Source organism: Drosophila serrata, unplaced genomic scaffold (genome assembly GCF_035046125.1).
Source record: "Drosophila serrata isolate PLE 108 unplaced genomic scaffold, ASM3504612v1 contig_229, whole genome shotgun sequence".
In the NCBI taxonomy this organism is placed as follows: domain Eukaryota; kingdom Metazoa; phylum Arthropoda; class Insecta; order Diptera; family Drosophilidae; genus Drosophila; species Drosophila serrata.
In genome coordinates, this window is record NW_028257127.1 from 116,850 (window position 1) to 136,580 (window position 19,731).

General features: G+C 40.7%; 2 protein-coding genes and 1 pseudogene across 17 annotated transcripts in view; 1 reads left to right on the forward strand and 2 right to left on the reverse strand.

Annotated features, from left to right (window-relative positions):
• Nucleotides 1–19,731, reverse strand: part of rl (Mitogen-activated protein kinase rl) — a 198,743-nt gene that overhangs the window by 13,411 nt on the left and 165,601 nt on the right. The window lies entirely within an intron of this gene.
• LOC147644097 (uncharacterized) lies at nt 1,073–2,892 on the forward strand. The gene has a single exon (XM_086830176.1). It carries the CDS (start codon nt 1,073–1,075, stop codon nt 1,892–1,894), a length of 822 nt encoding a protein of 273 aa, XP_086686302.1. The 3' UTR covers nt 1,895–2,892.
• Nucleotides 10,948–18,248, reverse strand: LOC110182855 (uncharacterized; annotated as a pseudogene). The gene has a single exon (XR_015271068.1). The product of XR_015271068.1 is annotated as an uncharacterized LOC110182855 (transcript).

A 19,731-nucleotide genomic window follows, 5' to 3' on the forward strand; every position in this document is an offset into this window, starting at 1 on the left:
CCTAAATCACGACGTCTACATCGGGAGCATCCGAACTTTCACAAATGCGTTGGAAGGCATGGTAACAGGTGAGCCGGGTGGAGCCGAAGAGACAGCAAATCATGTGGCAGCAGCGCTGAAGCATGCCTGCGACCAGAACATGCGGCTGAGGGGGTCCTTTCGGGGAAGTCGCAGCACTCTGGTGGAGCGACGGGATCGCCGATCTGAGATCCACCTGCCATCGAGCCCGCAGGCAGCTGACTCGTGCGCGCGGCTCCCCGCGAGCTCTGGACTGTAGCGAGGCCTTCAAAATTGCAAGGAAGGCCCTCAAGTTGGCCATAAGAGGCTCAAAGAGGGACCGCTTCCTGCAGCTCTGCGACGAGACGGAGGACGACCCTTGGGGCGGAGCGTACCGGATGGTGGTCAAGGGCCTGAGAGCTGGCAGCACAGCTCCATCGGACCCCGAGGACCTGGATGGCATCGCGCGAACACTGTCACCGCGTGGAGCTCCGGTGGCCGTGGAGCCGAGCGCGTAACGCCACCCTAATGTCACCTGCGAAGTCTCGGAAGAGGAGGTGATCCGGTTGGGAAGGAGCGAGCGCTACAAGAAGGCGCCGGGACCGGACGCCATACCCAACAGGGCTCTAAAAATATCTATCGCGCTTCACTCGAGGGAGTTCGCCACAATGTACTCCAAGGGCCTGGAGGAGGGAATCTTTCCGGAGAGGTGGAAGGCAGAAGCTACTGCCTCTCTCCAAGCCGGGCAAGCCGCCGGGGGAGCCATCCTCCTATAGGCCGATCTGCCTGACCGACACCACTGGCAAGGTGTACGAGAAGATCGTGGCAGCCAGACTGGCTGCTGCCATCGAGGAGTCCGGAGGTCTTCCCCCGAGCCAGTTCGGTTTTCGTAGAGGGAGGTCCAAGCTCGATGCCATTGAGATGGTCAAGGACATAGCACGTTCGGCCATAGCGGACAAGAGGTGGAAAGGCTATGGGTTCCAGAGCATATGAAGTCTCAGCCGGAGTCCCCCAGGGCTCCGTTTTGGGACCCCTGCTCTGGAACACCATGTATGACTGAGTTCTGCGACTCCCTATGCCCAGTGGCACTACTGTTGTCGGGTTCGCCGACGATGTGGCAGTGGTCGTAACCGCCAAGGAGCGCACCGCTGCGGAGGACTTGGCGAACGAAGCGATCGGACCGATCGAGGGATGGCTGACGAGCGCTGGCCTGGAACTAGCGGCGCACAAGACAGAGGCAGTCTTGATATCGACCAGAAAAGCGGTGGAAACGGCCGAGATCCGGGTCGGTGGAGCCGTGATCAGATCGCAGAGGGCGATTAAATACCTCGGCGTCCTAATCGACACACGGCTGTCTTTCAGGAAGCACCTGGAGTATGCCCAGAAGATTGCCAGTGGGACGGCAGGAAGTTTCGAAGGCCCAGGAGGCGGAGCTAAGGTCGAGGCGAAAAGCGCGGCCAGAAGAAGGAGCTATGAGAGCTGGCAGGCGAAGTGGGACGCCTCGTCCAAAGGCCGCTGGACTCACAGGCTGATCCCCAACTTAGAGTCATGGATGGAGCGGAAGCATGGGCAGGTGGATTTCTACCTGATCCAGGTTTCGAGTGGGCAGGGTTGCTTCCGTAGCTACCTCAAGAGGTTCGGCCATGACGATGAGGATGGTTGCCCGGAGTGTGGATCTGGAGTTGCTGAGGATGTGCACCACGTAGTGTTCGAGTGCCGCCGATTCGACGATGAGAGGGCCACCCTGGAGAAGGGAGCAACGATCAGGGTGGACACGCTGGTGCCGCTGATGATGGAGACTCCCAGGATGTGGGAAGCGAAGGCTAAAGGCTGGAGAGGGGTAAAAGGGAGCGGACGGGCTAAGAGGCCTTCAATTGTGCGAAGCATTGCTTTGTGACCATAGCGCACAATATGGGTCCATGCCCCGTTCCTAGTTATTTATCTTAATTTAGGTGTTTTTTCCAATCTAAAATAACATGAATAAAGTCGAATATAAAAAAAAAACAGAATCGAGAGCACAGCACGAAGAACCGCACACCTGCTCATCGTTCCGCGGTCGATCTGCGACTGAAAAGTGAATTCTTGTTGTGCTTGGTTTCGGACGAATGCTTCGAACTCGAAACAGCCGAACGCACTCTGGGGTTCCAGACATTTCGTTCGGGTGCTCTGGGGTTCCAGGCTCAGCCGTTTTTAATACGCTTTTATTAGTTTGGGTTGTATGTATGCTTTGCTTACTTCTCAAGGACCGATGATAATGCAATAATTTGATACAAAATTTTCATTATCCTGATTAGGATCGTCAGGATTGATAAATTCTTTTATAGATCCTCCGTAGTGGAGCGCGCGATCTGCGGTAAATAAAATAAAATACGAAAATAAGTGATAGCTTACAAAATTTAAAAAAACACGCGTTTATAGGTACCCACCATTCAAAATATAAAATAAAAAAAGACGCTTTTATAAATAACCAAACTTAAAAGAAGAAAATAATTTAGAATTACAAACAAAATTATTAAATTCAGAGCATTAGTATATAATTATAAACAAGATCACTAAATTCAGAGTTAAGAGCGTGGGGAGTATCTATTATCAATGTTACAAATATTCTAAGGGCAACTATCTGTAAGGGGAGAATAATAAAATTATAGAAAAATCCTACAAAGAACAGTTTCATTGTTTAATGCTTTGCCAAGTACATGTTTAACTATTGTTACAAACAATGATGAATACATATCTGTGAACATAAAATATAAAAGAAAATGTCTGATATTTACAAAAATTTATTAGATTAACAAAAACGGTGCAGCTGTAGAATATCTCGTCACGTATGTATTTAAACGTTGTGCTTAGTGACAGCATTATGTATATTAGTCAAATGACAAATTCACAGCAATAGTAGAACTAAATACATGTTAAAACAATGATTGATATAATTAATTACATAAAAAAAATAAATAAAAATTAAATAATAATAAGGTACTTGGCGCGAGATACTACCGTGTCTCCGGATGCACTCCACGCTTTTAACTCAAAATTTAGTGATCCTGTTTATAATTATATATTATTGCTCGGAATTTAATAATTTTGATTGTAATTATAAATTATTTTCTTCTTTTTTGTTCGGTTATTTATAAAAGCATGTTTTTTTTAGTATTTTTAATCTTTTATTTATTACTAGCTGTACCCTGCCGCGTTTCTCTGTGGCATATTGTGGTTAAGAGGGCTCTTCTGAATACATCAAGGTTATGGCAAAAGCATCTTCCTGGCATAAGGTGAAGAAGGCAGTCAGAGTTGTCGTAGGCGGATTCAGGACTCTTTCTTGCACATTTAGTTCTGTGAAATAGACACGTTGACCATTCTCCAAATTGACTGCCAAGTGAACTACAGCTGGATAGCGTTCATGAATTGGGAACAAAAAAATTCGCCATGCAGCCTCGTTGCTGCTTATGTATCTTCCAGCCTGGTATTGAGAGATTTCATCGACAACTCGTACTGCATTGCTGTCACAATTTTCTGCCTGAACACCAAAAACTGCCATATCGCTGCCTTTATTCACGTAATTGCAGTTATATTTAATCGATTTCACAAAATTGCAATATTCTACGTTGATGTGCGCTTTGTATGATTTTGACAATAGTGGTGAGTATGGAACCACCCAACGATTGTCTACCTCAATATCACCAATTCTCATGTTTAAAGTTGCCGAAGTCCCTCCATCTTCAGTTGACCGTCTCCTATACAGAGGATATCCATCGTCCCTGTTACGGTGTTGGCTGTAAATGCTCAAGGATATCGCTTGGAACACTTCCCGTCTACCATGCATGGTGAACTTGGGTTGAGGGTACCTCATGGACCATGGATCATGTTCTTGATGACAACTGCATGCAAATCTGTATCAACCTCTGCCCGTGGAATCTCAGCGCATATCACATTGTCAATTTCGTCTGGAGTAATTTTATCATACAGCCAAATCAGTATGTGCGCATGCGGCAATCCTCTCTTCTGCCATTCTACTGAATACATCCAGCACCGCACAGATCCAAAAACTCCATGTTTCACAATGAAATCCATCAGTGACTTGAGCTTTTGTCTAAAAACACGGACTGGAAATAACAGCTGTACTATCTCGTCCCAAGCTGGATTGCATGTGAAGGTAATAAATCTGGACGGCCGTAGCAACGAACATATGCCATGGCATCTTGAGCATATTCCTGCATGTGGCGTGGACTACCTATGTATGAGGATGGCAAAATCGTGAGCTTTCCAACGTTGGTTGTATTACGAAATGGATATATTCCTCGGACCGAAGTTTCGTCAGCATGAATGACAATTTTATTGGTATCCGAAGGCATCATATCGATGGCTGTTTTGAACAAACGCACCAAATTGTTCCTTTCATAAAAAGGTTTCTGTAGCTGCGAAATAATGTGCCTCTTCAGCGAGGTATTAATTCCGTAACGTGCATCTACTTCATCTCCATAATCACCAATTAAGTACATTTGAAGAAATTTGTGTTCGCTGTCAGGGAACGGAAGCAGGGAACCTGCTTTGTGATAGATTTGTCCTTTGATTTTAAAAGTTGGCATGAATTGCGCATTTATAATTTAATAAATAGAGAGTGCAGAGGCTCTGGTGGTGCTTCAAGTTGAGGCAATTTCACTTTCCCGAAAGCGCAACACAATCCTTTTTGGTTCGTTTTTGAATTTGAGAGCCTGAGAGCGACTCCCTATGCCCAGTGGCACTACTGTTGTCGGGTTCGCCGACGATGTGGCAGTGGTCGTAACCGCCAAGGAGCGCACCGCTGCGGAGGACTTGGCGAACGAAGCGATCGGACCGATCGAGGGATGGCTGACGAGCGCTGGCCTGGAACTAGCGGCGCACAAGACAGAGGCAGTCTTGATATCGACCAGAAAAGCGGTGGAAACGGCCGAGATCCGGGTCGGTGGAGCCGTGATCAGATCGCAGAGGGCGATTAAATACCTCGGCGTCCTAATCGACACACGGCTGTCTTTCAGGAAGCACCTGGAGTATGCCCAGAAGATTGCCAGTGGGACGGCAGGAAGTTTCGAAGGCCCAGGAGGCGGAGCTAAGGTCGAGGCGAAAAGCGCGGCCAGAAGAAGGAGCTATGAGAGCTGGCAGGCGAAGTGGGACGCCTCGTCCAAAGGCCGCTGGACTCACAGGCTGATCCCCAACTTAGAGTCATGGATGGAGCGGAAGCATGGGCAGGTGGATTTCTACCTGATCCAGGTTTCGAGTGGGCAGGGTTGCTTCCGTAGCTACCTCAAGAGGTTCGGCCATGACGATGAGGATGGTTGCCCGGAGTGTGGATCTGGAGTTGCTGAGGATGTGCACCACGTAGTGTTCGAGTGCCGCCGATTCGACGATGAGAGGGCCACCCTGGAGAAGGGAGCAACGATCAGGGTGGACACGCTGGTGCCGCTGATGATGGAGACTCCCAGGATGTGGGAAGCGAAGGCTAAAGGCTGGAGAGGGGTAAAAGGGAGCGGACGGGCTAAGAGGCCTTCAATTGTGCGAAGCATTGCTTTGTGACCATAGCGCACAATATGGGTCCATGCCCCGTTCCTAGTTATTTATCTTAATTTAGGTGTTTTTTCCAATCTAAAATAACATGAATAAAGTCGAATATAAAAAAAAAACAGAATCGAGAGCACAGCACGAAGAACCGCACACCTGCTCATCGTTCCGCGGTCGATCTGCGACTGAAAAGTGAATTCTTGTTGTGCTTGGTTTCGGACGAATGCTTCGAACTCGAAACAGCCGAACGCACTCTGGGGTTCCAGACATTTCGTTCGGGTGCTCTGGGGTTCCAGGCTCAGCCGTTTTTAATACGCTTTTATTAGTTTGGGTTGTATGTATGCTTTGCTTACTTCTCAAGGACCGATGATAATGCAATAATTTGATACAAAATTTTCATTATCCTGATTAGGATCGTCAGGATTGATAAATTCTTTTATAGATCCTCCGTAGTGGAGCGCGCGATCTGCGGTAAATAAAATAAAATACGAAAATAAGTGATAGCTTACAAAATTTAAAAAAACACGCGTTTATAGGTACCCACCATTCAAAATATAAAATAAAAAAAGACGCTTTTATAAATAACCAAACTTAAAAGAAGAAAATAATTTAGAATTACAAACAAAATTATTAAATTCAGAGCATTAGTATATAATTATAAACAAGATCACTAAATTCAGAGTTAAGAGCGTGGGGAGTATCTATTATCAATGTTACAAATATTCTAAGGGCAACTATCTGTAAGGGGAGAATAATAAAATTATAGAAAAATCCTACAAAGAACAGTTTCATTGTTTAATGCTTTGCCAAGTACATGTTTAACTATTGTTACAAACAATGATGAATACATATCTGTGAACATAAAATATAAAAGAAAATGTCTGATATTTACAAAAATTTATTAGATTAACAAAAACGGTGCAGCTGTAGAATATCTCGTCACGTATGTATTTAAACGTTGTGCTTAGTGACAGCATTATGTATATTAGTCAAATGACAAATTCACAGCAATAGTAGAACTAAATACATGTTAAAACAATGATTGATATAATTAATTACATAAAAAAAATAAATAAAAATTAAATAATAATAAGGTACTTGGCGCGAGATACTACCGTGTCTCCGGATGCACTCCACGCTTTTAACTCAAAATTTAGTGATCCTGTTTATAATTATATATTATTGCTCGGAATTTAATAATTTTGATTGTAATTATAAATTATTTTCTTCTTTTTTGTTCGGTTATTTATAAAAGCATGTTTTTTTTAGTATTTTTAATCTTTTATTTATTACTAGCTGTACCCTGCCGCGTTTCTCTGTGGCATATTGTGGTTAAGAGGGCTCTTCTGAATACATCAAGGTTATGGCAAAAGCATCTTCCTGGCATAAGGTGAAGAAGGCAGTCAGAGTTGTCGTAGGCGGATTCAGGACTCTTTCTTGCACATTTAGTTCTGTGAAATAGACACGTTGACCATTCTCCAAATTGACTGCCAAGTGAACTACAGCTGGATAGCGTTCATGAATTGGGAACAAAAAAATTCGCCATGCAGCCTCGTTGCTGCTTATGTATCTTCCAGCCTGGTATTGAGAGATTTCATCGACAACTCGTACTGCATTGCTGTCACAATTTTCTGCCTGAACACCAAAAACTGCCATATCGCTGCCTTTATTCACGTAATTGCAGTTATATTTAATCGATTTCACAAAATTGCAATATTCTACGTTGATGTGCGCTTTGTATGATTTTGACAATAGTGGTGAGTATGGAACCACCCAACGATTGTCTACCTCAATATCACCAATTCTCATGTTTAAAGTTGCCGAAGTCCCTCCATCTTCAGTTGACCGTCTCCTATACAGAGGATATCCATCGTCCCTGTTACGGTGTTGGCTGTAAATGCTCAAGGATATCGCTTGGAACACTTCCCGTCTACCATGCATGGTGAACTTGGGTTGAGGGTACCTCATGGACCATGGATCATGTTCTTGATGACAACTGCATGCAAATCTGTATCAACCTCTGCCCGTGGAATCTCAGCGCATATCACATTGTCAATTTCGTCTGGAGTAATTTTATCATACAGCCAAATCAGTATGTGCGCATGCGGCAATCCTCTCTTCTGCCATTCTACTGAATACATCCAGCACCGCACAGATCCAAAAACTCCATGTTTCACAATGAAATCCATCAGTGACTTGAGCTTTTGTCTAAAAACACGGACTGGAAATAACAGCTGTACTATCTCGTCCCAAGCTGGATTGCATGTGAAGGTAATAAATCTGGACGGCCGTAGCAACGAACATATGCCATGGCATCTTGAGCATATTCCTGCATGTGGCGTGGACTACCTATGTATGAGGATGGCAAAATCGTGAGCTTTCCAACGTTGGTTGTATTGACCGAAATGGATATATTCCTCGGACCGAAGTTTCGTCAGCATGAATGACAATTTTATTGGTATCCGAAGGCATCATATCGATGGCTGTTTTGAACAAACGCACCAAATTGTTCCTTTCATAAAAAGGTTTCTGTAGCTGCGAAATAATGTGCCTCTTCAGCGAGGTATTAATTCCGTAACGTGCATCTACTTCATCTCCATAATCACCAATTAAGTACATTTGAAGAAATTTGTGTTCGCTGTCAGGGAACGGAAGCAGGGAACCTGCTTTGTGATAGATTTGTCCTTTGATTTTAAAAGTTGGCATGAATTGCGCATTTATAATTTAATAAATAGAGAGTGCAGAGGCTCTGGTGGTGCTTCAAGTTGAGGCAATTTCACTTTCCCGAAAGCGCAACACAATCCTTTTTGGTTCGTTTTTGAATTTGAGAGCCTGACAGTATGTGAACACCTGATGCATCCGGCCAATAACGACATTGCGATTCGAGCAATAATCAACAGTTGGATTATATCTGAATGCAAGACGATTGTATTGCAGGTTTTGATCTGCTGCAAGCTGTAAACGCGCTTCAGCTACCCTTGCCCTGTCGCGTTCATTATTTTGAGAGTGAATCAAATAGATTGCTGCAGAACGCGACTGCCTAACTCTCAATCGTTTTCTCTCATGCCTATCTGCTCGTCTTTCTGCTGATTCCTCGTTGTGCATCTGCATTGCTTTCAGCCGCTCAGTCTCTCGGATGGAGGCCCGTTCTTTGTCAGTTATATTCGTAATCTTACGTCTGTTTGCTTTTGTATTGGGAGTACGACGACCCAAACTCGACTTCTTGGGTGGCATGACTTCGTTTCTTACTGAACCTAATCAAAAAAATAAAATTTGTATCTCCAATTTCTTCCTTCAATATGTTTTTAATGTTTGACAGGAAATGCTTTGATTCAGCTGGCTGCCTGTAGAGGGCGCAGCAGTAGGGGCACGGGGAAACGCGAAAAATTGATATATTCGCAAATGCAGATAAGCTATCAACATCAAAAATAGACAATAACAGAGCTGGAACCTCAACGCATGTTCTCTAAAAATTTGGGCTTAAACGGTTCAGAACTTTTCAACTTTCTTCTTTCAATATGTTTTGAATGTTTGACAGGAAATGCTTTGATTCAGCTGGCTGCCTGTGGAGGGCGCAGCAGTAGGGGCACGGGGAAACGCTAAAAAAATTGATATATTCGCAACCGCAGATAAGCTATCAACGTCAAAAGCAGACAATAACCGAGCTGGAACCTCAACGCATGTTGTGTAAAAATTTGGGCTTAAACGGTTCAGAACTTTTCAAGTCCACAAAAAAAGTAGATACGAACAGAGCATTTATATATATATAGATTTTTATTCTAAATTTTAATGTTTAATTGTCTATCTACGTTTTCTATTTTAAGTAACGAATTTACATTTTTCTAGTTTTAAATAAAATTATTATAATGTTTTAAAATGTCGAGAATTGGCCGCAGCTGGCATGCGTTGTGATGTAGGGCAGCACTTGTGAAAGGGGTCGCTTAAGCTATATAGCGCTGAGGATGGGAGCGACCATAGGAAGGGTGGGCAAACTAGAGCCTCCAGGACACCAGGAGTGCTGAAGAGGGGCAAGTAAGCCGAAAAGAGTTCAACTTTTCCTCAACTTTTATTTATGTGTTGTCTGCTTCTCTGTCCCGGTATAAGCTTGTTGTTGTACGCATTTATTTCTGTTTAAAATTATGCAAAGGCAACCCGAGATCCGAGCAAGACCATCACTCCCGTAGCCGACGAGCCGAAGCCGGAAAAATATTTTGCGTGCGCTCCGATTTCGAGCTAACAACTTGCCTGTAACATTCATTTTGAGTGTAGCAATTCGTTACACTGTCAAAATCATTTTAAGTGAGTCATTGGCACTGTTTTTTATCATTGCCGATATCGACTCTTTTGTCGCGAATTCGTCGTCATTATCAGCGTCTAATCCGCTGTCTATGTAAGCTGCTTCTACATGTAAGCTGCTTACGCATGTTGTCTATTTCGGTAGCGTACTGGGACGCGGTCTTGCCTTTTTGTTGGGCATTTAATAATTTGGCTATTATAACGTCAGGTGATTAGCCTTTTATGTTTGCCTGAAATAATCCAATTATTGCTTGTATAGATGTTGCTTGTTTGACTTTATACGTCAATGGTCCAATCATTTTGGTCTTGATGACCTCTACAGCTAACTTTTCCTGGTCTCCCTTGGTTAGATCTGTCAATTTTAGTGCTGTCACAAACCTGTTTAGATGGAGTTTCTTACCATCAAATTCAGGTATTGTGGAGGATACCTGTTTAAGGTATGCCCTCTGAGCTTCCATTGTATTGGCCATGTTTGTTGTAACTTGTTGTAATGGGTTTGGCTTTACCTCTTCTATGGATTCGATATCGCTTTCGATATCAAAATCCTCTTGCGGTTTTGACTCGTCCAGGTCTTTTAGCTGGTTTTCGTCGAATTCCGCTATATTGGTTATGTCGGTTGGGACTTCTATTATGATACTGTGTCTAACACCAGTATTATGTAGTCTTCTGCCGAATGAACTGAGAACTTTTAAGCATTGAGCTTTATGTTCTTCAGTGAGTTTGCCTTTGTGTTCTAATATTAGTTTTTGTAACGCGTTGTATTGCGTTATCAATACTTTTATATGAAAAATAAGCGTCTGATGATGCATTTATATGATTTATCAAAAGCATCCCTAATGTTGTTTATAGTTATTACAAGATTTTTCCATTCCATGTACATATTTTCATTTTAGCGATGTAATCGCACCTGTACTTCTGTGGTGTTACCTTAACATTCTTTCGAGATGGTCTGTATTATGACCATCACGTATGTTACGATTTTTTTTTTTGTTTATTTTTGTTTGTGAATATCTATAACTGCAAACTTTATATTACATAAGTATATATTTTTTACAGATCAAAAGGATTATAAAAATTAAAACAATTATACATAATTCTTTTGTAAAAGCCGTTAAGGATAATAAGTCTGTGAAACATGGTCAAAATTAAATTGAACTATTGAACTTTGCTCTTAATATACAAAAACTTTTTGTTGTTTGTATGTTAATGTAAAAAAAACTACGGTTTTCATTTAAATTCTAGGAAATACCTTAACAATAACAGATAACTCTAGTCGAAGCTTTGGAGCATATCACGCGCCCGCTGGTACCGCGTGGATTCGATTAGCTTCTGGCGCTCTTTTTCATCCTCCAGCTTCTCACCCTTTTTGTCAAGTTCCTGAATCACCTCCTCGGCTAATTTGCTTATCTTGGCCCGCGCTGCTCCCTGGGAGCTGGCCAAATACTCGAGAGCTAACGGCCACAACTCTGATTCTAGTTTGTCCTCATCGAAGGCCGTCTGCTGGATGGAGATCTGGCGGAGCTTGATGAATTTCACAAGGTATTCCTTGGTGATTTTGGCCTCCTTGTTAGAGTTTTGGCTACGTTGGGCTTCGAGGTGCTGGTGCTTTTGCTTTTTTTTTTGTGCACTGTGACCACTCATTGGCATTCTCCGGACGTGTAGCTTCACGGAGTTGGGCTTCAGTCGGTTGCGTTTCCTCCTCGTTGACGTCATCGTCAGAGTTGGTATCCTGCTTGCTGCGTTTTTCCAGGACAGTTGTGGTCTCGGCCTGGGCTTGTTTTCTCTTATGGGACTTTTGTTTGGGAGATTTCTCGCCACCATTTGTAGCAATGTGCTTCTCTGAAGCAGATTTTTTGCTGTGTTTCTTGTTTGTCTGGATGTCGTCCTCCTGCTGTTGCCGTTTGGTTGCTTTATCATTGACAGTTGCCGATGGCTCTCCCTGTGGCTCCAGGATCAAAGATTTGGTCGCCACTTCGTCGTCTCTAGCCGCATGTTCAGCATCTCCAGTCGCCTCGTGCTTGCGTTTCTTTCCTTGGTGCTTAGCTTTTTTCTCCAACTCGGTTCGAGCCATTTCAAAAGACTCTTTGCAGAATATATCAAACGAAAACAACGGTTTTCTTAATTAAATTTAAACCAAAATGTTGAACTGCAACCAAAATGTGCGCAACGTGCAATCGGAAAACAGCCAGACCCCCTTAAGCAATCAGCAGTAAAGGTGATTAACTTGAACCTAAATCTGAGTATCTTTATTAAAGCTAAAAACCACAAAACAAACACAACTATTACATTATTAATAGACACAGGTGCAGACCATACCCATGTATAATTTTATTTATTTTTATATTCTTTCTAAATCATTGGCTCGACTCATGTAGGTCTTTCTCAACGATCTCTTCTGAAGAATATATATTTTTAGTGCTAGGTTAATAGCTGATATTATGACTAAAATCAAAAGTATCATATAGAGTGAGTTTAAATGTGGGGTTGTATCCACGACTTCGATCGTATTTACAACATCTGCGGTGTTGTCGTCCGCTTTGGCTTGTTTGCCGCCCATAGTGTTATGATTGGCAAGCAATTTTCGATAAAGACATAGATATATCTTGAATAATTGTTTTTTTTCTCTTTTTTTTATATTGAAACCCTATATAATTTCCCTAATTAATGAATGAATTCATTATCCTCAGTTTACAATAGCAAATTAGCAAGCTTACAACATTTTACTTATATTAAGTTTAGGACTGAGAATAATGTGTTAGTGGTGATAATGAGGCCCTATTAAGTTAGTAATTTTTGTTGCAGCGGAAACCGCATTGGCAACGTTATTAATATTGGGGCGGTTGGAGCTATGGCGTTTAACGCAGCTCACCGCTTTACTTCGCAGTACGAAATTGATTGTTAAGAGCTGCAAGGCGCTCTTTGTATCGCTGTCGGTCTTCCTCGTTGGTTGCCGTCTTCAGCAACTCGATGTTTAATTTCCTTGCGCTGAGCAATTTAATCCGGCAGCCACCTTGCTTCTTCTGCTGTTCGTGCCTTGTATTCCTCTATGGTCAAGGGCTTTGGTCCCGCGGTTGGATCTGCCTCTATTGCCTCTCAAGGCTTGGCAGGTCCCTTTGCTCGACAGGAGCAGGGTGTTCAAAAGTCGGCTCGGTGGTCATTCAATATTCCCTCGACGTACCAGTGAGCGGCTCTATGCTCACCACCCGTTTATATTTTGTACCAGCTCATCCGCTGTTCTAGCGTCGCTGTAGTGTGCGGCTCTGCGCACCACAGTGGTTGTATTTAATATTTATTAGTTCTTCTGTAGCTCGTCTTTTTTTTTATATCAACATACATTGCTCCAAACATTTGACGTCTGTCTCAGATAAACGTCTTCGATCAGTTCATTTTCTTTTGTTTTTTTTTCGATTTATATTTAAATAAATATATTATTTAAATATTTGATATTGTTGTGGATAATTTTATAAACTTTCACAAACTTCACTTGGTGCTTGATCACAAGATCACTTGGCAGTTTTCTTAAATTGTTTCATTTTAAATATTATATATATTAAATATTTATATATATATATATATATATATAAATTTTTTTTTCTTGTTTTTGACCGATTATATTTGATCCGAAGAACTTTTGCTCTTTGTCACGGTCGCCATGTATAATTTTATATATTGTTAAATTTGGTTAGTACGTCTGTGCTCATAAGTAGTCATTTTCAGAATGTATTTTATTCAACAAAATTTAGTGAACTTAGGCTAAGTACATAATAATGGCATGCCACTGCGCTGCCGTTGGCAGCGACAGAAGCGCAGGCGAATATATATATTATATATTATGTTAAAGGGAGAGAAAGTCTTATGGGTATATATATATATTGCACACGGTCAACGTGTGAATGCTGGCTTAGAGTGCAGCATAATTGGCTGATAGCGGTCAGCGTGGGAATGCTGAGTTAGCGTCTGGCATAAGTGGGTGATCTTATTTCACGTCCACTGGAGTTTGTTTATTTATTTAATGCAACTTAATGTTGCCAATATATGCACATACTACACACGCCTTCCACCGCATTTTGACATCCCAGCTCCGGTTGATTTTATTATTTCCTCCATTTTTAAGGTATCCATAAACTGGTTGGTTTTACGGGGAACCAACCACTACAGCCATGGTGAATGAGTTATTTCAACGTTTAGGCGGGAGGAATTAAATCGAATTAGTTTGACTCCGCAAAACCCCGGACAGAGCAAGCGTTTCCGTTGAATGGGATAACACAGTGCCCATTGCCCAGCCGGTGCCCTCGTGGAGGGTTTTCGCCGATATATAAATAAGAATAATAAAAAAAGGAATGTAAACAAATGGATATATTAATTATTAGTTAAATCAGTGGCATCCAAGTTTGTCTTTATCAATGAGTTATTATTAATTAGTTATTTTCGCGAACGAATCCCACGCCCACCTCCCGCCCAACCGACCGAGGGGCGCAGCCGTGTGACGTACGGCACTTTTACGTACTAGATAGATGCGAGAGATGGACAATAGAACGAGGAAAATTAGGATACATTACGAACTAATACTACAAGTAATAAGGTTTTTAATTTAGAGAGCCTTTCAATGCCATCAACATAATCAAAAAGGCGAGTGTAATCGGTACATAAAACCCTGAAGGGTTCATGTACTTCGAACTCTTATGATGTACTACAAAGGGAAAATAAGATCTAGTCGTTAGTCGAGGAACATGGAAATTGAGCTGTGCAAGCAGGCAGACACGTCCCCGTGAATGAGTTTGTGTAAATATACGCCGCCAAGAATCTTTCTACAGTTAGCTAGGGAGGGCTAATTAATTAAGATGGCAATCTTAAGTCAGCATCCCAGGTTAAGCCTCGGAGGGCAAACAGCAAAAAGTTCTTTTGAACAGATTCAATGCGATTAATATGGACTCTGAATTGAGGACTCCACACATAAGAACCATACTCTAGTAAAGGGCGAACTAATGAAGTGAAAAGCGTCTTTGTAATCCTAGCAATCCATGCGAGAAATATGCTCGGAGAACGAAAGTTTAGAATCTAGTCGGACACCTTGATCATCAACAAGAGAGATTCTTTCCAAAGCGCAGTCGTTAAGCATATAAGTCATCAGTTGTGGTCGATTTTCGCCTCATAAAACCATTTTGACATGGAGAAATAACGGATTCGCATAAGTGTTGCAAGTGGGAAGTGATTACATTCTCAAAATGTTTAGGGGTTGCCGATAACTTAGGGATACCCCAATATTTACTGGCATCCGATTTGCTACCTTTTTGTGGAGAGAAATAACAAAAAATTCCTTCCAAATAAGGGGAAAATCTGAGGATTCTAAAGATCAGATAAACAACTTAAGAAGGGGGTGATACAGAGACTCAGCACAATACCTGCACGCAGCCTGGTACTCCATCGGGACCTGGTGAGTAAATTGGCTTAACACGTTGAAGATCTAAAATAACAGAGCTTTTGTTCAAGATGGGACTGAAGATTAAGTTTGAACTGGGCGTAGCAAAATTATTATCTCTGACTTGAAGTGGTAGAGGGAGAATAAGTTGTTTTAAAAAAATTCCGCAAAAAGATCGGCTATGGCCAGGTCAGAGTTTGCGGTGGTATTATGGAATTTAAGCGAAGAAGGGTATAAATTGGGTTAACGCTTAGTGTTCACAAAGTTATAAAATCGTTTTGGGTTCTGCACAAACTGTACCCTACAATGAGTCAAAAGTAAAGAAGTAAAGTTAGACCGAGCTCCAGGTATATTGAAGTCCCCCAGAGCCAGTAGTTGGTCACTATCTGAAAGCCTTTTGGAAACGGCCCGAATTGCCGAAAGGTGTTTCCAATAAGTTGGCTCTTCAGGCGATGGAGGGATATACGAATAAGAGATATAAATAAAACTACCTGCAAATGATAGTTTCACACAGATAAATTTTATATCCGTGAAATCTTCAGACCTTTCCTGTTCCGAGATAAGGCAGGAGTCAACGAAAATTAAAACTCCACCTCCTCGCTTGAAAAGCCGACCTAATATATATATATATAAATTGTGTAGTGAGCTAAAAGAATTTTGGAGCAGAGTATCTCCGGCATTTACCAAGAAGTAAAGCTATCAGAATACAGCTTCGAGAGCTTGCTGCGTAAGCCCCTAGTATTCTGATAGGCACAACACAACAGTGGATACTGTAGCTTGTGCCGGAATGGATAGTTGCACTCCCATCCATCTTTTCTTTTTTTTTACCCACGTACTCCTTAACTACTATGTGCTTGGGCCAGAAGTCACCCGAGAAAATAGTGTCTAAAAGCTTAAAGGAGAAACTTATTTTGAATAATAAAATGTTTTTGGCATATGAAAATTTAATGATTTTTAATTATTTCTTATTTTTGGAGGGTATTATAATTTCAGTCAGTAGTTTGCAACGCAGTGAAGGAGGCACCTCCGACTATATAAAGTATATATATTCTTGATCAGGATCAACAGCCGAGTCGATCTAGCCATGTCCGTCTGTCCGTCTGTCCGTCAGTCCGTCTGTCCGTCTGTCCTTCTGTCCGTCTGTCCGTTTCTACGCAAACTAGTCTCTCAGTTTTGAAGCTATCTGAATGAAACTTTGCAGTTAGTCTTCTATATACTCTCACTCGTATATATGTCGGAACGGGCCGGATCGGACTATATCATATCATATATATCATATATGACTATATCATATAGCTGCCATAGGAATAATCGGATAATTTTCACAAAAAAATTATAACAATTTCAGTTTTCAACAGAATTTGATCAAATTTAAGATATAGCCTTTTTATATTACTCTACAATTTTGTGTAGTTTCAAGAAAATCGGATTACTATATCATATAGCTCCCATTGGAACGATCGATAAATTAATATAATTAAAAATTAGACCTTTCTAAGTTTTGAACAGATTTCTATTTAATTTAAGTTATAGCCATTTCATATTATTCTTCAATTTTGTGTAAAATTAAATGAAAATCGGACTACTATATCATATACATAGCTCCCATAGGAAAGATCGTTAGAAATAGAGGAAAAATGCAAATATGTGAATGTAAAACTGTAAATATAATATGTATATGTGAATGAAATGAAAGCAGGTATCAGTTCTTGTTTTTCCAATAGTTTCGATATACAAATGGTCAGAAAATTGTTTAAAAATGCACAATCATTCTTCACAATCAAAAGCAGAGATTTTATTATGCAACAAGAGGAAAGGATTTGCAATTGATTGTAGAGCAATGTTCATCAGCGACTATTTTTCAGTAATGCTTTCAACAGCTCCTATGTGACCCATTATTGGCTGTGAGATTGATTGCAAGGTATAACTAAAGCTTCTGATGGCCATTGGCTCATTTACAGTTGGTTACCTTAAAAAAATTTAGTTCCCACTATCCATGGCAAAGTATAATCCCACCATTCTGAAGTTGATACTGGTAATGGTATTGGCTGTAAATGCTAGCTGCGACTTTAATTGAAAAGTTTTTACGAAGAGAAGTCTTTTACTAGAAGACACCTATCCATGGCTCACCAATGAGAAACTTTTGAATGGTTAACCCTGGAGTCAAGGCTTGCCCACCTGGAGAACTAGTCATACGCTTTTAACTCTGAATTTAGTGATATTGTTTGTAATTATTTATTATTGTTCTAAATTTAATAATTTTGTTTGTAGTTATAAATTAGTTTCTTCTTTTTAGATCGGTTATTTATAAAAGCGTGTTTTTTTAGTTTTTTATACTATTATTTATTTTCTATTTTGTAGTGTGGGTACCTATAAACGCTTGTTTTTTAAATTTTTTTAAATTTTTTTAAAAATTTTACTGTCAGCTTAAAAATTCATTTACAGCTAAACGGTACTCCGTCAAGCTATAATTCTCAAAACAATTAGTCTCAATTAATTTCTGGTGCGATTAAATATTACATTAAGAATAAAAGTTGAATATGCAATATCACTTTACAGCAATCGATTGCAATCGTACAAAATTCACACAATGATATTATTTTAAGACAGCTTAATTATCTAAACATTATTTCACACGAGTGATGGGAAGTAATGCTGTTTGAACTAATAGGCTGAAAATGCAACCACCGTGAAAAAGTATCTCACGAAATAGAGTATCCGTAAACTGCCCGAGCGAAAGAGTAAATCCGAAACTCCAGGCATGCGCAGATCGCGCGCTAGCTTTGTCACTCTTACACCTTTACGGAAGATCTATAAAAGAATTTATCAATCCTGACGATCCTAATCAGGATACTGAAAAATTTGTATCAAATTATTGCATTGTCATCGGTCCTTGAGAAATATGCAATTTTTCAAGTTTATCAGATATTTGGAAACTCTTGCAAATAGTGTTCAAAGATTGCGTTACATAGATAGATACATAGATTAATAAAATGGCTATATCTCACATTTTATCAAATTCTGTTGGAATCTGAAAATGTTATAATTTTTTTGTAAAAATAATCCGATTGTTCCTATGGAAGCTATGTGATATAGTCGTCCGAACCGGCCGATCCGACATATATACGAGTGAGAGTATATAGAAGATAAACTAAAAAGTTACGTTCAGCTAGCTTCAAAAGTGAGAGACTAGCTTGCGTTGAAACGAACAGACGAACATGGCTAGATCAACTCGGCTGTTGGTTCTGATCAAGAATATATATTATTTATATGGTCGGAGGTGTCTCCTTCACTGCGTTGCAAACTTCTGACTAAAATTATAATTCCCTGCAAGGGTATAAAAAGATAACTAATACCGTTAAACTTCCGCAGGAACCTCTTGTACAATGATGTTTCTTTTATTCACCACGGGCTACACTTATCAAATTCAAATAACATACACAGATTCCGACTTTGTCTATTTACTTTTCTCAAGCAATCCAATTCAAATACTGGTAGTGTATGAACATCACTGTATAAGAATTAATTTAACGGAAATCAATGTTATTACAAAATCTTTTGGAAACGAAATCGCAGACTCGCGCAGAATGAAATATTTGTACAATAGGTCCATCTTTTAAATTTATTTTTGGTACACTTTATAAAAATGATAGGGGAAAAAGGAAACAAAAAAAATATATCTAATAACAGGAAATGTAATGCATTTCATAAATTAAATGGTGTCATTAACTGCGTGAATGAACACACTTGTTTATGAACTCTTGCTATTTATTGATTACATAGAAGACTAGAAATGAAGTACCAAGGCGTTTGGCCTATTGTGATCAAAAGATAGTGGATGATTAAGTGCAGGAATGGCTTAGGGAAAAAATAATCAAACCAAGTACTTCAGAGTTTGCTTCGCCAATTGTTTTGGTAGACAAGAAGAATGGGAAGAAGCGATTATGCTGCGATTACCGGAAACTGAACGAAAAGATAGTCAGAGATAATTTCCCAACAGCACACATGGATTGCGTTTTAGAGAAACTTCAAGGTGGAGAGGTTTTCACAACTTTGGATTTGACAAATGGATTCCTTCATGTTCCTGTGTCTCCAGAATCTCAAAAGTACACATCATTTGTAACTATGAATGGGCAGTATGAGTTCATGTTTGTACCTTTCGGTATCACAAATTCTCCAGCAGTGTTTACCAGGTTTATAATGACTGTCCTTCGAGAGGCGATAAGAAACGATGATGCAGTAGTGTACATGGACGATGTGATCATTGCCAGCAAAAGTGTAGAACAGGGCTTGGAGAAATTAAAGCGAGTATTGAAAGTGGCAGAAGAAAGTGGTTTGCGTATAAATTGGAGCAAGTGTCAGATATTGAAGAGCAGAGTAAATTTTCTAGGATATATCGTGGAGATGGGCACAATCAAACCTGGTGAGGAGAAAACACAAGCGGTTGCAAATTTTCCGATCCCTCGAGATAAAAATGGAATCCA

Excerpts from the sequence above, each read along its gene's own strand:
- LOC147644097 (XM_086830176.1), top strand. The coding sequence starts at position 1,073 with ATGCCCAGTGGCACTACTGTTGTCGGGTTCGCCGACGATGTGGCAGTG.